This window comes from Gadus morhua, chromosome 11, assembly GCF_902167405.1.
Source record: "Gadus morhua chromosome 11, gadMor3.0, whole genome shotgun sequence".
In the NCBI taxonomy this organism is placed as follows: domain Eukaryota; kingdom Metazoa; phylum Chordata; class Actinopteri; order Gadiformes; family Gadidae; genus Gadus; species Gadus morhua.
The window spans coordinates 26,183,856-26,208,442 of NC_044058.1; the positions used below are offsets into that span (position 1 = coordinate 26,183,856).

The 24,587-nt window shown below is 47.5% G+C and overlaps 1 protein-coding gene across 1 annotated transcript in view; it reads right to left on the reverse strand.

Moving 5' to 3' along the window:
* Nucleotides 1-2,217: 2,217 nt before the first annotated feature.
* Nucleotides 2,218-24,587, reverse strand: part of LOC115554590 (rabphilin-3A) — a 24,520-nt gene continuing 2,150 nt past the window's right edge. The window contains exons 2-19 of the mRNA XM_030371375.1: nucleotides 16,048-16,148; nucleotides 15,842-15,853; nucleotides 15,246-15,371; nucleotides 14,643-14,772; nucleotides 13,787-13,870; nucleotides 13,475-13,652; nucleotides 13,265-13,300; nucleotides 12,277-12,453; nucleotides 11,472-11,639; nucleotides 7,821-7,900; nucleotides 7,619-7,693; nucleotides 7,093-7,202; nucleotides 6,676-6,802; nucleotides 6,487-6,543; nucleotides 5,864-6,018; nucleotides 4,836-4,917; nucleotides 4,641-4,737; nucleotides 2,218-4,506 (exon numbers count right to left, since the gene is read on the reverse strand). Of these exons, the coding sequence (XP_030227235.1) occupies nucleotides 4,376-4,506; nucleotides 4,641-4,737; nucleotides 4,836-4,917; nucleotides 5,864-6,018; nucleotides 6,487-6,543; nucleotides 6,676-6,802; nucleotides 7,093-7,202; nucleotides 7,619-7,693; nucleotides 7,821-7,900; nucleotides 11,472-11,639; nucleotides 12,277-12,453; nucleotides 13,265-13,300; nucleotides 13,475-13,652; nucleotides 13,787-13,870; nucleotides 14,643-14,772; nucleotides 15,246-15,371; nucleotides 15,842-15,853; nucleotides 16,048-16,121 (1,899 nt within the window). The 5' untranslated portion in view covers nucleotides 16,122-16,148 and the 3' untranslated portion in view covers nucleotides 2,218-4,375. The remainder of the gene's footprint in view (nucleotides 4,507-4,640; nucleotides 4,738-4,835; nucleotides 4,918-5,863; nucleotides 6,019-6,486; nucleotides 6,544-6,675; nucleotides 6,803-7,092; nucleotides 7,203-7,618; nucleotides 7,694-7,820; nucleotides 7,901-11,471; nucleotides 11,640-12,276; nucleotides 12,454-13,264; nucleotides 13,301-13,474; nucleotides 13,653-13,786; nucleotides 13,871-14,642; nucleotides 14,773-15,245; nucleotides 15,372-15,841; nucleotides 15,854-16,047; nucleotides 16,149-24,587) is intronic.

Consider the following 24,587-nt stretch of genomic DNA (forward strand, 5'->3'; position numbering starts at 1 on the left):
AGTAACCCAAAAATGCACTTTCAAAATGTTCTTTGAACGTTTAATAATCTGTGCCAAGAAAGAGGTTCTGTACAGCCTTTGAATATATATAGGCTTAAGTGGCTCTTCAAATACACTTGATATTTTCCAACCCATAGCAAACTGCAAAATGACATCCTTCATGTTCTCTCTTGACATGAAATGAAAAGAAACATGAAAAGAAAGCTAGACTGCCCTTCAGCTTTGAAAGGACTTGGATGAGTTTCAACTTTAATGCCGGAAGAAAGATATATAATTTGTGTAGATTCAGAATGAGGATAATACGGTTTAATGAATTAACATTAATCATCAACTGTAATATATAGGCCTATATTTTATTTTATTAACTGCACGTTGTTTTTTTTATTGCTGCATGGGTGTCTTAGGAACTGGGATAAATCATCGAGTCTGATACAAATATCATGATACTCAAGCTTGGTGAAACTGCACTTTATCCAAATTAGCGAAGCTATAGAAGGGGAGCTGACTGGTTGCTACCAGAGGATTCTCTAGGGCGCACCCTAGCGAATAGACGCTCATAAAAGCTCAACACAGACATACCTTTGGTCGCAGTCACAATGTGAAACGGTAAAAAGGTTGGTGTTGAACATCCCATAGTTCACGGTAAAGGAGCGGATGATATGCACACAGTGGTCGTGCTCACGGCAGCATTTGTCCGCACTCTCAAACATTCCTGGAGTGGGAAACATGAATAACCTCAATGAATGAGCAAATGTCTGTATAGCCCTCTAAATATATGATAATAGGACATATAGTCATCATAGTAATAGTAATAATAGGTCAAAGTATACTATTTTGAAACAAACTATATATTTGTTTAGCTTATTTTGAGTGAAAATCGATTGTGACATCAACCATCGCAATTTTTCGAACAGGCACTGTTGTCACTATCAGTATTACTTCTATAACATCACTATTATGTACTTCTTGACTCTCTGTTGTTGACTTGATAAATTATTGTACTTACCTAACTGGTTGTACTCCATGGCGCTGCTTCCAACACCACACCACAGAGTCCCTGGGAATAACCACGAGCGTTTTCTCCTCGAAATCACATCGGATGTTCTGGAGGCTGGATCCCATCCATCGGCACGATCTGTTTTCAGAACGACAGACACAGGGTCTCTGGCAACATCCGGCGTGCAGGGATTCGGAAACAGCAGCAGCGCGCTTATGTTGAGACGACGGACTGCTGCGTCTGTCTGCGCGTCTGGTTTTTCGTTGCAGAGAGAGAGGTATTCTTCAGTGATGGAAGGGTTGGAGTTCACAGAGCATCTGACCAGTTGGTTATGCTCGGTCCACACGGAGAGATATAACACGAGGTGGCCCAGTGGCGCCCTTTGGAGAAAAGTGAGGCGCGCGTCGTGCCCCTTCCCTGCAGCGGAACGTAGGGTTGGACAAAAGTGTCCAGAAGTCGTCCCGTCTGCCGCAGTAGCCTGAGCAAGTAACGATAAGATGAGGACGACTGAGAATAGGATTTTGTGTATCATTTCTATGTAGGTCTGTAAGTGTGCCAGTGCAACTTAAACTTGAAAGTTAAAATCAAATGGTCAATTGACGACTATCCCCAGGAAGCAACGATTCAGAGTGGTTATAACTCGACGCTTCGAGTCTTGCAGGGCAGGCCACCCACCTGTGATGTGCAGTAGGGTGCTGCTGCTGGGCTCAGTCCTCTTGAATTGATGGAGGAGGAAGCGAGCGTCGGTGACGTGATACTGTGTTTACCAAAGCGTGGTCGCGGGGGTTCGCACCTGCCACGCACGCGGATGCGCACTGCCTACATTATAGTCATTATAGTACTTTGATTGCGCACGCATTATCTCCTCAAAACACCGTTCGTTTAACCGTTGTTGTTATTATAAGTGCACTGTTGGAATAAGTGTAGGTCTATTTGATTGGGCATGACAGTTGCTAATTAATAATAACAACGTTTAGGGGACCTAGAAACACTTTAAGCTTACACATACACTTTTTTAAGTAATAGGCCTAATGTCTAAAGAACAATGGTTATGTGTGATGCATCTTTATAACGACTGAAGATAATCATCAGTCATTGTATTCATATATTTTATTTTCATTGTGTTATCATAGATTAAACTCTACAGTGCCTATTCTATAGGAGGCCTACCCGTTTTTCATATGTAAACCACAAATATAAGCATATGTCACAGAACAGAATTGTAGCATTTTCCCCCCACAACTTTTATTAATCCGTGTAAACTCTGCAAAATCTTTACATGCAAAGTCGTTGTTTTTTTTAAACATACATATTATCAGTGCATGCACTACCTATGTACAAAGAATAACGACGCACACACGAGTCGGCTTACATTCCTATGGGTTTGGCAGAATCAATCGACACAAAATAGAAGACAGGAGAAAGTTAAGTTGTAGCTCAGAGAAAAGCCTGCAGAAAAAGAGACAGTGTGAGAGTGCGCTCGGTTAGTGTTGTTGACCACTTATTTCGGTGATCCTACCGTAGCATTACTTCAACATCACGGTTCACTGCACGATTCTACTTGTTACATTTTCTGTCGTTAATGGAGACAAGAAGAAGCCCTCGTGTTGGCGCATGGGAGAGAGATACTATCACATGTGATGCAGAGAAGAAAGAATCAGATCCTTCCTCAGGTGGACTATTGAAAGAGGCTTTTCTTTTCTCCACTGATGTCCTCTTTCATCACTTGTGGTGATGATGCTACTAGACGTGTCACGTGGTAACTTGCACTCGATAACACCACAGTCCTCTACTACGCCATTATTCAAAAGCCTGTCTCATCAACACTAATGCGCATCCTGATAGTCATGCAGCGAAATGTGCATTTACAATATGCATTTACATTTTGGTGGGCTTCTGTGTATAAAATATTCAGAGGAATGTTATGGGGGAGGGGGGGAGTAGAAGAGTAAACGTTGAATTACATTAAAATCATTTGAATTAAATGAATGATTACTGTATATATCTTGCACCACAAGACATTTCATGCATAGTTTTTTTTCTCTTAATAATTTTTTTCTTTAGTTTGAGTGTAGTTCTATGGTTTACAATAGAAACCGCTGGGTATAAATTGAGGTCACTCCATTTAGTCAGGTGTGCTTTTCTTGGATCTCAGTGATTGTTGATCAGACACCCATTAAAGCCTTGATTGGTTGAGGTCTTAGCCAATAGAAAGGGTGTGATTGTGTGTGTGTGTGTGTGTGGGGGGGGGGTTGTGGTGTGTTAAGGTAAGAGCAGGTCATCGATGCGTCAGGCACACTCTGAAAGTGCATGCATGCCACACTCCACATAGGTACCATGTCACAACCCTTCCATGTGGGCTTACACATAGAGCCCTCATAGTAGCTGTTCAGCGTGTGTGCATTCAGTATAAAAGCCGTGGTAGAAAAACACTGAGCTCTCCATGTGAGGCACGTGCTTTAGATAATTACATCTAGCAGTGGAGACAGGTCTTAGTCAAATAAGCCCAAAATTAATAGAAAATCATAGTTTTTGTTCTTCTCAGATTAAACTCTAACACAAATAAGTCAAGACATATAGATATATATATACTTATCTCGATGTGCTATTCATTTAAGGTCTCAAATAAAGAGGAACTTATGTTTCTCATAAACACCAAATAATGGTCTATGTCTATGGAGGAAATAAATGAGATGCAAACTATTTCCAAACGTCTTCTTAACTTCCACTTAGATATCTCCTAACCTGAGCTACTTATTTATATGTAAACATTTTTTCCTTAAGGACACAAATCCATGACACCGGAACCGTTTATATATCACAGCAGCACGGCCACGTTTATCTTATGCCTGTGGGGTTAGCATGCTCAAGTGTTAGCTTCCAACGTGGCGCCGGAAATGAAAACGTGACGGCCGGCCCATCGTAACATAACATACAAGGACGGTTGTGACTTCAGATGCCATAACATATTACATTAATTGTTTCATGCCAGTGCAATAAAATAAAAACAATATCCTCTGGAGCTTAGGACGTGAGCACTCCTGTATACTATATAACATGTCGGACAGGCATGAGTGTTTTTGTGCAGCTTTATGCTAAAGTGACACACTCTCGAGTCTATACTTATTCGATTGCAATAATGATCGTAAACGTTCCACGGGCAGACTCGCAGTCTGAGCACAGGAAGGGGATACAGTGAAGATAAAGATGGGAAATAACTTCTTAAACGTCGGGGGCGGGGGAGTGCCAGGGGCTGGTTGAGAGCACAAAAAGAGAGGAGGAAAGAAAGGCTAAATGCGACAGATTCCCAAGTGTTTCGAGGGGAAACGGGGGAGATGGTTAGATGACTCATGCATGTTCCCGATGTTCGGTGACTGGTTAATCACTGTTGACGTGGTTCTCGTTGTACAAGGTGTGCCAGCGCTCTATCTTCTTGTCCTTGTTCTTCAGGCACTCGTACCAGTGCTTCAGCCTCTCTCCCTTGGCAGTGATGCCCAGCTGGCATCCACCTATCACAGACACGGACCAATCAGAGAAGGACCAATTAGAGACGGACCAATCAGTGACACTGTGGAGCGGCCACAGAGGATATTGTATGCAGGAGGTAGATCCATTCTATATTCAGTATGAAGTAATAACTTACCAATGTAGTCGTTGGATTTGCCAATGTCGTAGTCCCACACAGATATGTCTAATTGTTTCTTGGCCAGGTCACTGTGTTTGATATCATAGCTGAATTCCTGAGGTTCAATCAGGCACAAAGTAGATGAACAGTTCTTAGAGACAGGTTTTTACAACGTTTTTTCCATATCTATAATGCTGTCGTTTAGCAACTAACCTCATTGTATTCTGGGTTCAATGTCTTCTTCTTGATCTGGGTTTTGCACTTGGCTTTCTTGCCCATATCAGGCTTCAGAACTCTATAAATGATACGGAGCACATTCAAATTTGTGAATCATCACAAATGAATAATTTGTTTTCATTTGCATTCATATACACATAAACATGTTAATATCCATGTACAGAGGAACCTCTTATCCTGTGGGACTGTTAAATGGTAGGTGGGCCAAGGGGGGGGATATTGCCTCAGCATGAATCAAGATTTACTGTAACTCCAGAATCCCGATGATTTAATTAATGTTTCAATGTTTTACTATTGCATTGAAACTAGCCAAAGTTGTTGCAGCTTTTGGTGTGCTCCATGTTTTCAAAAGTTCATGAAGGGCATTGTCAATTACTGCAGCATTGGTAAATCATTTGTTTGTTTTACATTTTAGGGCATTTAGCAGACGCTTTTATCCAGAGCGACTTACAACATTAACACACCGACAGCGGTGTCGGCCACACAAGGCGGCCTCCAGCTCTTCCGGCTGGAAGTTAGGGTAAGGTGTTTTTCTCATGGACCAGGGATTGAGCTAGCATCCTTCCATCTACAAGTCAACCTGCTCTACCACCTGAGCTAAGGTTTGTGACCTAATGACTTTGACATGTGTTGGTCCTGAGGCTAGACCAGAAGAAAGACTCTCTCTCTCTCTCTCTCTCTCTCTCTCTCTCTCTCTCTCTCTCTCTCTCTCTCTCCCTCCCCCCCTCTCTCTCTCTCTCTCTCTCTCTCTCTCTCTCTCTCTCTCTCTCTCTCTCTCTCTCTCGTCCTCTCTCTCTCTCTCGTCCTCTCTCTCTCTCTCTCTCTCTCTCTCTCTCTCTCTCTCTCTCTCTCTCTCTCTCTCTCTCTCTCTCTCTCTCTCCCTCCCTCCCCCTCCCCCCCCCCCTCTCTCTCTCTCTCTCTCTCTCTCTCTCTCTCTCTCTCTCTCTCTCTCTCTCTCTCTCTCTCCCTCCCCCTCTCTCTCTCTCCCCCTCTCTCGCACTCACATTTTGACAAAGGGATCAGAGTAGCCGTTGGCGTCCATGGCTGCCAGGTGGACGCAGCGCACCACCCCTACCAGCAGGCGGTTCTGCTGGGTGCTGTACATCAGGGACATGAGGATCCTCCCGCGCTCCTCCACCTCGCTGCCGTCCTTTCCCGGCTGTCACGAGGAGATACAAGGAGACAAGGGGGGGAGGGGGGAGAGGGAGAGGTAGGGTTGGGAGTGAGGTGGAGGGAGGAAGAGAGAGAAAGAGAGAGTGGAGTGAGAGACAGAGAAAAGGATGGGGGAAGGGAGAGGATTTACATATAGGGACGAGAGAGAGAGAGAGAGAGAGAGAGAGAGAGAGAGAGAGAGGGAGACATAGAGTGAGAGAGAGAGACAGAGAGACAGAGAGACAGAGAGAGAGAGAGAGAGAGAGAGAGAGAGAGAGAGAGAGAGAGAGAGAGAGAGAGAGAGAGAGAGAAAGAGACAGAGACAGAGACAGAGACAGAGACAGAGAGAGACACACACACACACACAGACAGAGCGAGAGAGTGTGAAGGGGTGGCAGGTTAGGCTGAGTCGTGCTTCGATGTGTATGAGCTTATCAAAGGAATCTGTCATGCATAGACACGCTTCAAGCCTTGCCTCATCCTCGTAGAGAGAGATGCCGCGGGTTGCACCGGCTGTGCCAGTCCTCTTCATCTGTTTGTGTGGGGAGGAAGAGGAGGGACGACAAAGATCACAGCAGGTCAATGAGCGATGCATCGTGGAGGAGGGGAAAAATGAGAGGGAAACACACTAGCAATTACTGCCTGGGGCACAGATTTCACCTACAGGAACCACTCTCTCCAGACACACGTTGAAGTTCTTCTTCTGGTTGACCTTCAGCTTCTTCAGGGCCACTCTGGTCTCTCCGATAAACTCGTTATGCCCGAACTTGTCCTCGTCGCACACGGAGAGCCTGCGCGGTTCAAAAGACGAAATTAATGGCTGCATTCCATGCCATCGGCGCAACACATTTCGCGTGAGTTTTTTTTGGCACACTGCGTGGAACGGTATCCAAGGATACCATTATGCGGTGAGATAAAAAATGTATAAGAACGAAGATCAGATAAAGTTTAAATATATACGTTGACGGCGAAAGTGTGCAATTTACTGTATGGCTGGCTGCCCTCGGGGAGGGGAGGGCGGGTCAGTGGGGAGAGGGAGGGGGGAGGAGGGGGGGGGGGGGGAGGCGGGCGGGGGAGCCACCTGAGGGTTTTGCGCTGCATGTCCTCGTCCGTCAGGCCGTGGTATGTTAGCGTCTCATTCCATGCAGGGTTGCGCGTGTTCCGCAGGGTTTTTGTGCGCAGCTTTGTAGACTGGTAAAGACATCCGGAAGGGGTAGATCAGGAGGGGGGGGGGGGGGAAAAGTCATCTTAAAAAGGAAACGGCACGACTGATTTGGATTGGATAGCTGCCATCATTTCAGAATAAGTGTTGACAAGGGTTCCATGGCCTCCTCGTATGATCGGCGTTTGTGAACGATGCACTTTGGGAAATGGGATCGTTTGAAACTGACAATGAAAAGACATAGGCTACTTCTCAGGTATGGCAGACCATAATCGGGCCGTTCTGCCACTGAGCCGTAGTACTTGATTGCAACCACAAGGTGTCAGGCTTAAGCCGATTGGAAGATTAACAGAGTCTTCTAGCACCCACCTTCACTGCCGCTTGGCTGTTATTTAGAACAATATGTAGGATGCACAACTAGACAAACATACTTTTATGATCTCACCTTACTAGCCCCAGGAAGCAGGTGGAGCTTAATGTATGGATCCGCCAGTCCGTTGGAGTCCATCGGCTTCAATCCCTTAAAAAAATCAGGGTGAAAGATCACATTCATCATCAAACACGTCATTGCAGGATGCAGAAAGCCATTAAGGTTTCCCTTTTCATAATGCAAAATCCTTGATGTGTTTGTGAACAGTTGACAGTACTTTGGCTTTGAGGATGCTGCAGTGAAGGCTGCTGCTCTCCTGCTCGTAAAGCAGGCTGAACTCCAAAGACCCCAGTGTGGCTGAAAGAGGGCAAAACCATTCATTAGATCTGCATGCTGATAGACACACACACAGCTCTGGTGGGCGATAATTAAGAGGATAAATCAGAGGGGAATATACGCATGTTTGCTTCGGTTGAGATTACCGCGAGAGGAGAATGTGGACTGGGCTGAGAGTTTGACGGACATGAATACTGCAATATAATTAAACGCAAAAAGTGTGACTCATCGATCTTGGTGATGTATATGTCGTGACCTGTATCACGACATAGGCTACAGAAAAAGTCCTAATTAAAGAAATTTAAAAGACGACATCACAAGATGAAACGTTCAACAGAATTGCAGAAAAAAACATCTCGGTATGATTAAAACATGGGTAAATTAAGTTGAAAAAAAGGTTATAAATAGCTGGAATAGACGGTGTCTTAATGTTCTGATGAAGGAGTAACCATAGGAACGGTTGGAGTCAGGGGGACGAAATAACCTCTTGTAATTGGTTTATTTAGTCTTGGATGGTGGTGGGAGAGCCGGCGGTGATGGGGCCTACAGGTTCAACTGGTGAAATGCTCTCTGCAAGCTAATGCTAAACTACAACGCCATGGATCAGAGATCATTGTTTCTAATCCTGGTGTTCTTTGAAGTCACTCATTTGTGCTGCACAGAACTCAAATCAACTATCGGTGCTTACAACTTAACCGCGTTAAAACTATTCAACCAAATTATTAAAAAAAGGGTTGTATAGCATTATGTAAGTATTGGCATTGTAAGTGGAACAGGTGTAGGGGAATCTATTTTAATCTATACAGGGGAACATCATTAATATTCAAGGGCAATAAAACTTTAATTCACTTTTAAATAGCAGGTAAAAGAAAATAATAATTCAATGCAAAGACTTCCTGACATTACCTCACAGTCCCTACATTTTACACTCAAAACAATACACGTGTGTATGTCGTTTTTAGGATTTAAATTCTAAAACGGTTTCCATACAATCAACAAAGGAATAGTCAGACACATTAGAAATAATGTATTATATATCATAAATACAAGTAGGTTGTAAGTCATTCTCCTGTGTGACTCTCCTGTGTGAAAGTATTTGTTGCATTGCAATCAACACATTGCAGCAAAAGCTCCAGTCGACATTCAATCACCAGTCAATCAGTCAACGACCCCAGTGGAGGTGTGGCCGGCCCGGAGCTCCTTGGCTGCCCAACCTGAAGTGGTTCATTAATCAGCCTGTGGCTTGGCTACATGAACTCATTCTAATTTCTGCTGTGTAAAGATAAAGAGACAAACGGTCTCAAAAAGAGCAGGCCTTTGACTCGTTGTAGCTGACGAGTCACTCTGCAGACTGGCTCGGACTTCTGTTTGTCTCAGCACAGCACTGCTGGGCTGTCTATTCTCTCTCTGTAAACTCAAGTGCCACACCCCCTATCCAGGGTTCATGACTCTGATTGGAGTGTAATTGCATTTCATTTCCGAGGGTATTGATCTCAAAAGACTTCCACCGCAATTGAAGAAATGCAACAATGAGCATTTACTTTTGGAACCTTCAGAGCGTTGCACAGTGCTTTGTTAAACGGCCCAATCAATAGTATTTAAACTGGGGATTGCGTTCAAACATGGTGGCGTATCACGCTCAAACTCAATGTTCACACGTGTTGTTTCAGTGTAGATAGAGTTACTAAGACAACCCCCCCCTGAAGGATTTCATTTGTTATCGTCTGTTTGAAAGAATTCGAAATAAATGATTTGCATCAACATGTGGCATTCGTTTCCTCTCTGTATCAACGACCTGTGCGCCTGTTCGTGATCCCACGCATTCACGCCGTCATCAGCAAACTGATGATGGTTTCACTGGTTCCCACTGAAACTGGTGGGTTCCCACTGAAACCAGTGGGAACCAGAAAGACAGCCCCCTAGACTCCTCCTCCCACCTCCTCCATCAGACCAACCCATTTCTGTCACCGCTCCCAGGAGAAACAGATAGGGGACCGGGCCGGGAACACAGGGAAGGAATCTATATCCCATCAGTCCTGTTTCATATCAAATGGTTGGCCCACACCTGATTCCCGCATCTCTGTGGTCAATTAACAACGTGTCCCCCCCCCCCCCCCCCAGGGATGCAACAAGGCCGTTTGCTACTCGAGGCGGAGGACGTGATTGGAATGGCACCGTTCTTCTCCCCCCTGGGGATATATATATATATATATATATATATATATAGAGAGAGAGAGAGAGAGAGAGAGAGAGAGAGAGAGCCCCAGCAAAATAACATGTTTTCACTATTGACTAATTTCACATCTCCTCTCCGCTCGGCTTGGAGGGTATTTATTGATTCCCACGGCTGGATTGGAACTCACACCAATCATTTATCTTCCAACGCCAAGTCAAATAGATTCTGCCTGAATGATATCTGCTGTTTACAACAACTATTAGACTATTTGTACTCCTGAAATATTACCCTTGCTGACGGACAGAAAAATAATAAAAAGCAACCTGGGTTTTTCGCCGTTGCATGACTCAGTCTTCCCTAATGGGAAAACGATGGCTGCCAAGTGAGGGGGACTATACCTAATGTGTCACACCGTATAAGTTTGTATCAAATCAAAAAACTCCCGCGCCCCATTCATTTTTCCTGGGTGTCAAAATGTGCTTGCGGCAGAAGTATACCGCGAATAGATGGTTCTTGGAACTAGCCATGCTGAACTATTTCCATGTATAGGTTGATCAAAATATGTTGATATCACCCATTGGTTTACACATGACTGTTTTGAGGGAGTGGATTTGCACTTCTACCTGCCACCAGCAGTGGAAACAATCCATATTTTTCCCATTGAAGGCAGGACTTGAATGCCCCCCTCGCACTAGTCTCTGACCAAAACTCATTAATATTCGATCTATAATAACTTTTTAATTAAATACAATTGTAGCCCACGACGTCGGAAAAAGTGTATCATGAAGATGAACTAGCCACTTGATCCTAACCGAATGAAAAAAGGTTATTCCGATAATTGAACCGCTAATTCTTCCCCTTTAATGAAAATTGTGGCAGGTCATTCTGCTACCGAATACCAAGAACCACCTAAAGGAGGGTGGAGTAGGGTCCTACATCTTAGGGTCTACTAAGAGACCCACATGCAGGACCTATACACAAGTGTATGAGGATAACCGCCCAAAGGCAGATCTCCTCAAACACTCGCATCATGTAGGACCTACGAGTCTCTTCCACCTGAGACCGAGGCAAACAGACGTTAGTCTAGGTTCCCCTCAGAGAACTGCATGTAGGAAGGACCGACCCTGAGGAGAACTGGCTTTAGGTGGTTCTCTTCAGAGAACCAGCATGTCGGTCTTACACGTGAGTTCTACATGCTAGTCTCTGAGGAGAACCGACTCGCATTCAGGACCGGCATGCGAGTCTCTTCCACCCGAGACCTCTTGCAAACGGACGGTCGTGGTGGATCCTCTCAGAGACCAGCACGCCGGTCCTTCATGCAAGTCACTGAGCAGAACCAACCAGACGGTCATGGCGGCCGCTTGGAACCCAGTCAGAGATCCCCGGGCGAGGGAGCGGAAGGACCGGCCAACTCACTGGCTTCGTCGGAATCAATGTCGTTGGCGTCGTCGTCTTCCTCCGCGGGGGGTGGTGGCTGTCGGGCCACCGGCTGCCTCCTCTCCTCTCGCACCGCAGGGGGCGCTCTCTGCTCTAGAGAGCCGCCGCCGCCTGAGGAGTAGGGCCCTGCCTCTCCCGCCATCGGACCTGCAACCACACAGAGCCGTTTCAGCGGGTCTGTGTGACCACACTAGATGTGGTCGTCCTGTGCCCCAAGTGCTACAGCTTAAGTCACAGCTTAAGAGTCCCTCCCTGCGTTCCAATACCCATACTACCGCACTATTTAGTATGCCAGAAGGAGATTTTAGATGTCCCGATACAGAGTTTGGAAAGGGCAGAATGCCAAAATTATCAGGATGTTGTGCTACATCCGGTCGCGGATCGCAATATGCCAGCCAGCATGCTTTTTGGCTCTTCTGCCCCACAGTCATCTGCACAGCAGAGGATACGTCACATCGACTGCGCCCGCCAAAGTCAATAGGTGACACTACAGGTTTGCTAATCAGTGAAATCACCTGTATATGTCCCAATTGAATGCCTACTGTGTGCAACAGTACGTACTTTGTAAGGTTAGCTGCAGTAAGTACAAGTTGTATCCATCATCACAGTAAGTAAAAATAAAAAGTCTGCGATTTGTAACGCAGCACCAGTGTCAAAGGAAAACTGCTGGAAACCCCAAATCAAGAAAATAGGAAGGGGATATACTTTTAGCTATACTGACACATCGCATAATGAGTCTGTGGCTGCCTCTCCAGGGGCCTGAGCCCCGGCTGTCTGCTCTCACCTGGCTGGGCCATGGCTGCAGCCGGCTGGGGTCTGGAGCTCTGGACGGTCATAGCCTTCTTCATCATGACGGGGCTGTCCTGGGCCGGCCCACCGACCCCACCTGCGGACATCCGCACCTCCGACGGCTTCAGGGCCACAGGGGGGTAGCCACCGGTACGGCTCTGCCGCTCTGGCCCTGAGAGGTACATATACACATACACACGTATGCATGAGGAATACGCACACATACCTACACACAGACCCACACCCAGATACTTAGAGGATACACACACCCGCACAAAAACCCTTCACTTCAGCATTGGCTGCAGTGGAATCTATAATGCTCTCTGGTCTCTCCGGATACTTTTGATGGTGCAGGCTTTTCATTGCAAAAGGCATTGACCTACATACAGCCCAACACACCATGGCAGCTGAGTGACTCTACGCCATAATTACACCGGCTGCCTCCTTTCCTCTAACCGCCTTCCACAGGTAACTGGGCTGAAGCGTGGGGGAGGGGGGACGGATTCTACTCCTACATCCCCCTACACAAGCGTCACACGGACACACATCACATACCGCCGCATCCACCACCACCACCCCCACCCAAATCGAGGGGATGAGGGGAGGTGAGGGGGGGGGGGAGAGGGGGGGACGGATTATACTCCTACACCCCCACGACACATAAAGCGTCACACGGACACACTTCACATACCGCCGCATCCACCAACTACACCCACCCTCAACCCCAAAGCCGACCCCTTACTCCACCTCCCACAGCTGGGGCTGCCAAAATCTGCTCTGCGCCAGATCAAAGGTTCTGAGCGCCGGGGAACAAAGGGGAAAAACACAACAAGAAGCGCGAGGCTTCGCTGGGGGAGGACGGGCGCGGGGCGACGCAGGGATGAGAGGCATAGGGGTGGGGCTGTCCTTTTGTGGGGAGGATGTTAGACATCGCAGTGTCTACGTGGATTTCCAAAAGGTAGACCACAAGGAGTTCCACTTGCCTGCGGTCGGTTCAGCGTGAGCCCCCTGGGGATGACCTGAGACGGGGAAGAACAGAAGGGATTCAGATGGGTGTTCATTTTAAAACAGAAAAGCGTCGCAATGACAACGCAACCCGCACACCGCACATCTCTCCGTGTGATCTCTAGGGGACTTCAAACATATTCTTTCTGTCTTTACTGCAGTGGAGGAAGGGAGGGTTGACGTGGTACCTTGCTGCTGTGGTTGTGCTGATTTCTCCCGCGCTGCCGAGGCCGTGGGTCCGCGGGCCGCGGCGGCCTGCGGCTGCTTCCCCTCCTTCGGCTCTTTGGGTTTGGAGATGGGCATGGGCGACGGCAGGAACTGCTTAGGGAAGCCTTTGAAGAACCAGGCGCCGGACCTCTTCCACACCTGGGACAACCCATGGATGGACGTTATATGCATGGGGGCTACTCCGTGTGGTGGGAATGAATTTATCTGTGCTTGATGTTGAAATAAACGATAGTGGCAGAAAACCCGTAAGAAAGGCGTAAAGACCAACTCGCCTCTCGCTGCTCTTTGCAGATCTTGCAGAGCCACACGGAGCGCGGGCGACTGTCGGCCTGCGTCCCGCACTTAGTGCACATGTGCTGCGCGACAACAGAGCAGAATCATAACACCAAAACAGAATACATCATGGTCAATGTATGTATCAAAGAATCATTCTTTATAAGGCCTAGAAATCACTCCACGTGCTCTGTACCCCTTACCCTTTAATTCAAGGGTCTCAAACTCGCGGCCCGGGGGCCAATTGAGGCCCGCGGGATGATATTTTGTGGCCCCCTACTTGACATCAAAGTTTAGTGTTAGTGCGGCCCGCGCATTGTTGTCAAACGCACATTTTTGCTGAGTCGCTTGCCACGCTTTTTTATCACTTGTGATAGGGTGACCAGATATCCCGGTTTTTCCGGGACAGTCCCAATTTTGAGTTGCATGTCCTGAGTCCCGACAAAAGCCAAAGGACGCTAAAATGTCCCGGTTTCCACCAACCACTATGAAATGTCCCCTGTTGTCAGCGATTACATAGCCAACGTGATCTAATTATAGACTTTTTTTTGTGGAATTCTTTTTGTGGCCCAGCCTGACCCAGACTCTACCTCCAGCGGCCCCCAGGTAAGTTGAGTTTGAGACCCCTGTTTAATTGTATGTACCTGTGAGTGTTTTAGATTCATTTTATGTGTGTGAGATATGTGTGTGTATGTATAAGCTACTGGATGCATGCAATTTCCCTATGGGATGAATAAAGTATGTATCTATCGATCCATCTATCTACATTAGCCGAATAAACAGCGGTGGTTTTTCCCATGTTGTCGTCGTTCTCGGTCATCCCCCTCTGATTATCATTCGTCTGGCGCCTCCTACCTTTTTGCAGTCCTCACACACCACAGAGCTGACCCCAGGGCTCCCCAGCTGCTCTCCGCACAGCAGGCAGCGGGAGACCCCGTCCCCGCACGCTGTCTTCTTCATGTCGTCCAGACGGTTCACCAGACGCCTGCCAGGTCGGGAGAGCGACAACTCTCCTTCAGAACCGCTATCAGCACAGAGCAGCTCTGCCCAGGAGTCAGTAGCCGGGGCCTCTCGTCCACACTCAGAGAGAGACAGCGACTACTAATTCTGGACAAGGTTGCAAGACCTGTCTGGGCTTTTTCATTCACAGAGGTCAGGCACAACAGAACCCGAATAATCCTTTAAGTGGGAAAATAAGTTGTTGGCTGGTTGTGAAGGAAGTCCTTTGCCGCCAAACTTATTTTACACTCGATACTTTGCGTTTGGTGACTGATCGCCCCATTAGTTAAGACCCATGGGGTCTCCATGGAGAACGGGGGAATCCCATTTAAATGAATCACACTAAGCTCAGGGTGGTATGCGTGCGTTTGTTTCCTACGCAGTCCACATAATTTCTGTTCTTGCCAATCGTGCTTTCTGCAATAAGTACGCTTCCCCGCTTTTGAACCAGCCTCTCACCCAATCCTCTCCTGCTCCATGGCCTCCATCTTCTCAGCCCGGGCGATCACATTGTTGATGATCTCCTTCTCCTCGTCGGTCAGGTCAGGGGTCGCTCCCTGACCCGGCTGCGAGGTCCAGTTGGCCCTGAGGAGCCAACCAACACAACGTGATCGGCTGCAGCCAGTTCTCTCTCTCTCTCTCTCTCTCTGTTTTTGCTTTTGTTTAACTAGATGACGGATGATGGATTAAATTCCACTTTATTTGTATAGCTCTTAATCACAGGTACAGTCTCAAAGGGCTTAACAGGACATGTGTTTGCCACAACCCCCTGACCCTAGCCCCCAAAAAAAAAAACACTCCCATCAAGGATAGATGGAGAGGATTGCAGGAGCAGCAAAAACAGGATAGGACATGGAAACATAGCATGTAGCGTGTTGAGAAACCAGCGCTCAACGGACAATCACACGTAAGGTAATGGCGCTAGCGCACATGGTCACAAACTATTTCAGGAGCGAACATGCGATTGCTTCATGATGTGACCAAACGCTGCTTATCAGTGCAGGTGGAAAACAGGACAACACAGCAGACAAGAGGAAGAGAAACCTCCGACTTACTGGTCCTTATCGCTGCATCCCAGCAGACCGACAGGGTGGTGAGGTGGGAGCATGGGGGGAGAGAGAGAGAGAGAGAGAGAGAGAGAGAGGAAGGTACAGGACAGTTAGTGCGCTAGGAGGAGACAGGGATCATTGTTTAATCCATCACCAACTGTGGCATGCAGACGACGCAGTGGCTGCTGCTGCTGCTGCTCAGGCGTGCGTACTTAGTGTGCACGCTCCTCTGCCCGCCGTTGGACGCCCAGCGATCCGAGCTGCCACCGATCACTGCATCTGTCATGGCTGCTTCGCTCTGTGCAGTGGTGATCTGTGGGGGGGGTAGTTGGGGAGGGAGTTGGGAAAAGAGGAGGAAATTATTAAGCCGGTGTCAAGGTTCGTTTTTTCCCCGTTTGGCTTTTGTCCAAGGCAAGGTATTATATGTAACTTTTGATGTATATCATTAAGGATGTCATTAGTAGGCAACAAGCAGGCAGGGGTTAGGCCTATTGCTCGAAGGCGGCCCAGAGGTAGACCGCTGACGTTAGGGTTCGAACCAACAACCTTCTAGCTTGGTGGCAACCACCCTGACCACTACGTGGGGGCTGACTAGAATTTACAAAAGATAAATGATCATGGAAATCATAACTGTATCATAACGAGTGTATCGAGAGTCAGTTCTACCTTACATCTAGAGCAAGCACGCTACCAAAACAGAACATCTGCACTCGGTTAAGGAGGATAAGGACAGGTTTCCCCATTCCCCTCCAATTGTTTTAGCCCAGTGCTCATTGCATAAACCATGTTGGAGCAAATTAGATAGCCTTGCTTGAGTCGCCTTCTATACACAAGACCATCCCCCTCCCACACCCACACACGCACGCACGCACGCACGCACGCACGCACGCACGCACGCACGCACACACACACACACACACACACACACACACACACACACACACACACACACACACACACAAACACACACGTACGTATCAATGAATTGAACTATTTTGTTATAGGTATCATCGTGTTATGCTGATGTGGTGCTGACTTGCGCTGCTCTGTGATTACATTTGCTCTGAACGTGCGTTTATCAGGATAGCTCTGACCACAAATTGGCTCGTCAACGTTGGCACTTAACCGTCTGAGAGTAGATTGCAAAGGCAGCAGCAGCACCACTCAGAAACGGCATCCGCATGACCACACAGCCTCAAGCTGTCCCTGGCTCAGACGTACATATTCACCGGCAAAAGACACCGTCGTTACCCGCCGTTCATAAATCAGTCCAAACCGGTGGGTACGCAGACGCACACATGGTCTATTCAAGCCGGGATCATCCATAGCTATTACGGTGAAGGTTTTCTGTTGTTGTTGTTTCTTCCACAGTGAACGTAATTGATCGGATGCATCGAGGAGGCGTTACAAACACATTAGGAGCAGATGTCGAGAGAAACCATTAAGAGGACCCCCCCCCCCCCCCCACCCCCCCCGAGGAGCCGGCTCATCCTGGGTGTGTGTTTGGGTTTTTCCCTCCGTGACTGTGAAACAGAGACACTCCAACGCGCCCATCCGGAGAGAGGGAACCAAGGGATGGGATGGAGGAGTAGAAGAGAGGAGGAGTGGAGCGAGGCAGCGTGAGGCTGCAGGGGGAGGCGGACGCCCGCGTCGGGGGACGGAGGCTTAAGGAGACCGAGGAGACCGCCAGAGTCTATAAAAAATAAAATGAAACGACTCTGAGCTCTTCTCCTCCTCGGAGCTCCGCGTCTCTGCGGCTTTGGTCTCAATTTCCGGCGACGGGGCGCTGGGGGAAGTGTGGTGAGGGGTGACGGGGGCTCTGAGAGGGGCACTGGGTGGGGTGGGGTGGGGTGGGACCAGGGGGTGTAGGGGGGGTAGGGAGAGAATAGGAGACACATAGAGAGAGCTAGATGTACTAACAGTATAGGCGGAAAGAAGGGAAAATCAATACGACTCATTTGTCTTGGGTTTGTTGGAAGCCATCGCTCACCAGCAATCACACCTGCCGCAGAACTACAATGGCAACTCAGTGAAAGCAAGAGCGTAACTCACCCATCTCACCACAACCAGTCCCAGGGTGTGATCCTCCGAGAATACTACATCCTCAAGTGTGCGTGTGGTGTGTGTGTGTGTGTGTGAGTGTGTGTGTGTGTGTGTGTGTGTGTGTGTGTGTGTGTGTGTGTGTGTGTGTGTGTGTGTGTGTGTGTGTGTGTGTGTGTGTGTGTGTGTGTGTGTGCATGTGCGTGTGTGAGAGAATTCCAGAGTTCCACTGGACAATTAACTTGTCATGCTGCTCTTCAGGATGATAAATAGAGATATGAAGGTGTTACAGTGGAAAGCTTCAACCGTTTACAACAGTTTTTTCAAAGCAGTTTTGGTGCCAGTATGTCTCAACTACTCACTCGATTAGACGCGTCAAAATGTTTTACCTTTTGTGTATCACAATTAGAGAACTGAGACTCTTTTCAAAATCGTATCATCTATGATGATTGGGTTTGAATTTTTCATCACACTTTGAGGTATTGGTGTGGATATCTTACACCGATGTGAGCACATCCCTACGAGGAGGAAAGAGCTAAAGATAGAGATGAAGATCGAGATACAATGGAAATGAGGAAAACATTGCTATAAATAGCGCTGTGCTTTGGGTGCGGGCATGTTGCTCTGATGCTGCGTCCCTTGGGTCTGATGAGGAGTGTGTGATGAAGACACCGGAAGGAACAGCGTGTGGACGATCACACATGAGCCACAGCCCTGGCAACAGCCTCAGCGGCCCGGTAAGACGGGGCCCGGGACACCAGTGAGGCCGAGAGAAGGAGCCTGGTTCCGCTGAAGAGGGAATCTCATTAGCGACGGCATTCAACTGATAGATTGATAGCCGATGTCAGCGACGGCGAATCACTCCGGAGGAGAGCTCTCGCAGGCTTCCCGCTCTGAGCGGTATGGAACGAAGAGGTTCGACACAGACGACGTCCTAAGCTGTGAGTTTGGACGCTCGGGTTTTAGCATGTCAACGATCCCTTTAAGAGGCGCCCCGGTGGTTCACCGGGTAGAGCGTGTGCCATTAAGGCCCAGACCTTTCCGCAGCGAACGGGGTTCGATCCCTGCCCGCGGCCCTTTGCTGCATGTCATCCCCTCTATCACCCACACTTTCCTGTCTTACTCACTCCACAATAAAAAAGGATAAAACCTTCAAAAATAAATCTTCAAAAAATCTAATAAATCCCTTTAAAAGCCTGACTCGAACGGAAAAAAAACAACCCCCCAAGGACCCATCTTCTGCCTTTCTATCAGAAAAGTCGTTGCTAGGTGTATTCATAGCAGTGTTACATGATTGCTCTCAGACAGCAGCCAGACCACTCAGTGGCGGAGCTAGTGAGTTCACCGACCCCGCAGAGCGAGGCCCGCCGATGACTCAGACCCCGCGGTCCACTGCCTCAGTCGCAGCCGGCTAAGGGATAAGAAATCAAGAAGAAACCTTCAGTGACAGAAAGGTGGCCACGACCCAAGTAGGGCTAAGTAATTGTTGAGAGGCAATTACGTTATGAACTTGGCCCGGGAAAGCGCTGCGTCATACGCGGCGTGACACTGGAGGAAAATAAAGGAAGTGTCTGTTCAGTTGATTCCTTTGTTGACCAAGTAAACCTGCCTTTGACTCCTGCATCGTTAACTGTAATATATTAGCACTTGGGCGAGGAGGGGGGTTAGAGGCGACCTGAAACTCACTCAAGGGGTTTAAAATGAAAGTCAATTGAAATCTGCATCACTGTGTCATTTGTGGAGGGGTGGGGGGGGGGGCTTGGCACCATTCCCATTTCTACCGACGCTACTGTTGATTTACCTCCTGCTGTTTTATGACTATGGTTATAATTTTAGGGAAGCAGCGGCGGCCATTCTTCTCTGACAAGCGGAGGGACTATTGAGTGATTAAGAATCTTTAACAACCCACCTGGACACACCTGTGGTGCTGTCCCATTTTTCTACCACGGCTAATTGAGGCATTGCTGCAGTAGGCATTTGACCGGTACAATGAAACTAAATGACCCCTGGTAACCTGGTGATTCCTACAGCTACACTGCATTGTGTCCAGATTGCTTTGCTGGCTGTCCACCTCACTGGTAGGTTGTTTTGGATAAGCGTGTGTGTTGAATGACGACATGCTTGGACAATACAGACACCAGCACACTGGTGTATTGCCTTGTTCTATGTGTGCCACTTAAGATGATGATACGGCCAACCGAGAAGAGGATTGTGTGTTGTTGGGCTCGATTTGGACAGTGAGGCAGGAGAATATCGATGAATCGATCCATCACAGATCATTATTGATCTGCGACCCAGGACTCTAGGCGGAAGGGAGAGCAATGATGTAAACATGGTGTAGCATGACACTAGTCCTATCTGGGTTTTTTCCATGGGGGTCAACTTGAAGGTTTACAACAGTGCATGTATACGGCAGTATTCATGCCGTACACATGCCATAAAACTGTTATCAAGGTATTGATAACAGTCTCTCACAAAATGGCCTGAGGTGACCATACTTATAATAACGAAACTTTGTCAGTAAATCATTCCGTACCATACTCGGAGACGCACTCGATTTCCAGGGCACATATTCCCTTGCTATCAACGGAAATATGTCGAAAGTGGGCTAATGAAACTCTTAAAAAACAATGCACAGCCCCTCAATACGGCTCGGCTTTGATTAATAATGTATCGGGACCACATTCCCGTTGTGTTAGCGGAGTTCGTAGCCGAGTTATGTATTCATGACTCCTGGACGGGGTTCCGCCCTCGGCGCTTGTAGCCAGTGCCGCACTACCCATCACAGCAACTGTAATAGCCATTACAGTGTGCTGCTGCAGACTCCCTTTGGGCTGAAGTGACAAGCAAGTCAGCGATTTCACCCAGTCCATTTCAAAAAATATATTACATCAGAGGCTGGATCCAAATGAATCAATTTGGCAAATTACATTTCTATACTTCTCGTGGCTCTGCCTTTTATCTTGCGGAACATATTTATTAGTCATGACTAAAGGTTGTAACCGATCACGCTGCCATCTGTATCCCAATAAAAACAAAATGGGTTTAGGTCAAACAGACATCTTTCACCGTGCGCTGTCATTCGCTGCCCTTCTCTAACGTCCAGTACCCTTTCCCCGTCGAGCCTCCTACAACGCAGAAACAATGACAGGCAGCCAGGCGGATGCTGCTGTCACTGGCTAATGCAGTAAGGTCCTTCTGGCAATTAAATCATCCCGGCTGATGCCAAAGAGGCCCCTGAGAGCCAAGGTTGATTAAACTTAGGCTCCAGAAAACCATGTTCAAGGAGCCCAGGTTGGCCGAAGTGGGTTTCATTCCTTGGATCATTTAGATTACATTATCACCCTCTTCAGGTCTGTAGACCTCAGTTACGGTGACTGAATCCTTAGGAGTGGAGACGAATGAAGGATTTGGATTGAAAAACGTGTTGGCAAACAAAGCAATACTTAGGAAATCAAATATTGATTACTTTTCTGTTTTTGTTATTGAGGTGCACTGAATAACTTATACCAAATGAATGGAGTGCACACTGGGCACTCAGGCAAGTTTTTCATTTCTCACTGCAGCTCAATGAGTTTTAGCCTTGTTCCTTGTTTAGAAACGGACAAGACCAGTTTAACAACACCACAGCAATCTCCCTACAGGAGAACACAGCTTTACAAGCTGCAACAATCAACTAGAATGCCAAATCAGTTAAACTACAAAAGCACAACTCTTTCTTCGAGTAGAAAAGTTCTGAGACATTACGGCCAGCGTGTTAAAGCCAAAACGTAGACCAGAATGTCCCAAATGATTCATCTTTTATTTTGTTTTTGGCACTTTGAGCGATCAGTCCAATCGAACATCTCATTCATCAACTGATTAAGCTCTGTTGACCTTCAATGGAAAGGACCACAATGGAAACAAGCCTTTGGGCTTTATTGTGTTTTTTAATCTTTTTGAACACTTCTGTTAATTGTTGTCCAATAAAGTTTTCAATCATCAATCGATCAATGCCTAGGAGGCATTGAGGGTTTTAGGGAATTGGACATGGGAGACAAAAAGGGGTTGAAAACCCCCACTGAGGACTGGACATGGTAGAGGGCTGTTAAGCACTGCACCAAGTCACTGTTGACTGCGGGAGAAGAGCATCACTCAGCGTTTCTTAATTATTTACAGCAGCAAAGCTCCTTGCTTGTCAGTTCTACATTCGCCTCTCGCTGAGGCTCCACACTTTCAAGGCATTAGCATATTGTGCTTGAGTTGGGTCTTTGATCAGCAAGATTTCTTTTTTCCTCGGAGAAGGTGAGGTGTGAGAAGAGAGCGATTGTTTGCGTGAGCCGTAAAGAGTAGGGGGGGGGGGGGGTGGGGGGGGGGGGGGGGGGGGGGGGGGGAGCTGGAGCTGAAGCCGTTTGCTTGGGCTGGGGGAATATGCCTTGGTAGGCTGGCATGAGAAGGTAGTATAAAAAAAAAAACATGTTCTTTCACATCGCATGAGGAAATTTGTGATTCTTATGTTTTTTCTTTTCCTTTTCTATTATGGTCACAGAGACCATCTGTGAAGCCATCTGTGGTGGCGTTTTTAGGTCTGGAATGGCAAGAGTCTCTCAAAGCCATTTAGATAGGAGGCACTCTTCCAGGTTCCACTTGGCTGGAGAATAAACAGGAAGGACCATGTAGCCCCCCCCCCCCCCCCCCCCCCCCCCCCCGCTCTGCTGAGCCATCATGGCCGCACCTGCCCACAGGACTTGGCACAATTCCTCTCGGGAAAACGGATGTAAGCTAAATAACAAAAAAAAACATAACCTAATGTGTCAGGCATTATTCCAGCACCTTTTTATGTCTTTTGTCTGTTCCGAAAAAAATAAAAAAGTACAAGTGAACGCATTATAAACGAAAAAACAAATCCTGCAAATGAAATGACTTCAAAGAATTAACATAACGCTGGCTGGAGCAAAAGGCTGCAATCATGCCCTCGTTTAAACGCCTAGTCGCTCATTCCCGCCACGTCCCGGGGCTTAAAGGTGGGGCCGCCGGAGTTACGTCTCGCGTCAGTGTGCGACCCATAGAGTCTGACTCTCTCTCCCTAACCAGAAGGCTAATGAACCACACAGAGGCCGGAGGTGAGGGCAGTTCATAAAACAAGCCCTGTCAAGACTCCCATGTGTCCGGTGAAACAAAATGAAACAATGCTTTGACGGTATTTGTCGGTCTTTCCTGAGGGGATTTCTTCAGGCGATACATTTGTGTACCCGACTGACAGGGTTCAAAGACATAAATAAAGAACAAATTAATGAATAACCCCTCTGTGGTCGGGTGGTCCCTGGTGGCAGAACCCTGATCCATGGGGTGAAGGTCAGCACCTCCACCCTGATCCCACCCTCCTACCCCGGGCTCCGTCGTCTGCTGGACGGGGGACAGGTGGGTACCAAGCAGCCCCAGTGTTTTTCCCTTCACTAGATCTCTGTTTGCAAACAAGCGTTGCGACAAGGCTGGCAGCAACGCGCCACACACAGAACAACACTCCGTCTGGTGCCACCGTCTGTGTGTGATGCCAGATGAAGCTGTTTTATTCTACTCTCTGATCCTGAGCACAGCATGTCCTACAGGGGGAGGGTGGGGGACCAAGATGTGTCGGCAGATATGAGCGTATTCTACTAAATTTAAAACATCGGGGCTGGTCAACGTCCCAAGTCGAGGAAACCAATTTCCTTGGTTTAGTATATCTTTTAAACGCAGGATTCTTCAGAGGAGAGATTGCGCACAACTCTGTGAAAAGGTTGTAAAACACGCGTTCAGGAGAGAGATCCACACTTATCCCTCAACCAAACGTCCGCCATCGACGAGACAATCGAAAGATAGTTTTTGAATGCCAATTCTCGGGCCCTCTCGGGAGAGAATGTGGCTCAAAGGCCACATTAATCTTCTCTGTCGTCCGCAATACACCAGCGAGGGTTGGGCTAGATCTAATCATAGGTGTCAGGGCTGAAATCTCTGCTAATGAATTGAATCTCGGCCATGGCCCGCCAAGACTGTGTGTTGGGCGGCCACTCCCGTTCGGAGCGAGGAGAAACTCGAACCGTGATTCACACAGAATATATTCACGTTGAGAGCTATACATATGAGACATGGGCACACGTTTGATGCGCGCGCGTTTCCGACTCAAAATTTCTAACAGATTATGAAGAATACAAGGTGGGGAGGATTTATACCTTTACCAACTGTGGCCATGGTAACAGCAAGATCAGAGGGAATCAGAATGATTAATACTGTGTGTGTATGTGTCTGTATGCATGTGTGCTGCTTGTGTGTGCGTGTGCTTGAATGTGCTGTGTATATCTGTGTTTGTATGTGTATGTGTGCGTCATGCTTGAATGTGTTGTGTAAGTGTTTGTATCAGTGTGTGTGTGTTTGTGTGTGTGTTTTGTGCTTGAATGTATGTGTGTGTACAATGTACATGTGTGTGTGTTCATTGTGCTTGAATGTGTTGTGTATGTGCGTGCGCACATGTGTGCGCACGTGTGTGCGTACGGGTCTGTGGCCATGTATGTCTGTGTGCGTTCTGCTTCAACGGGCTATGCATATGTTGGTGTTCGTGCGTATGTGTGTGTGTGTGTGTGAGTGTGTTTGTATCTACGTATCTACATGTAAAATACTAACTGATTCCAACGCCAACGTCAACGGCTTCTCCGGCCAACTCCTGCGTCACATGCAATGAAAGTCCGAAATAATG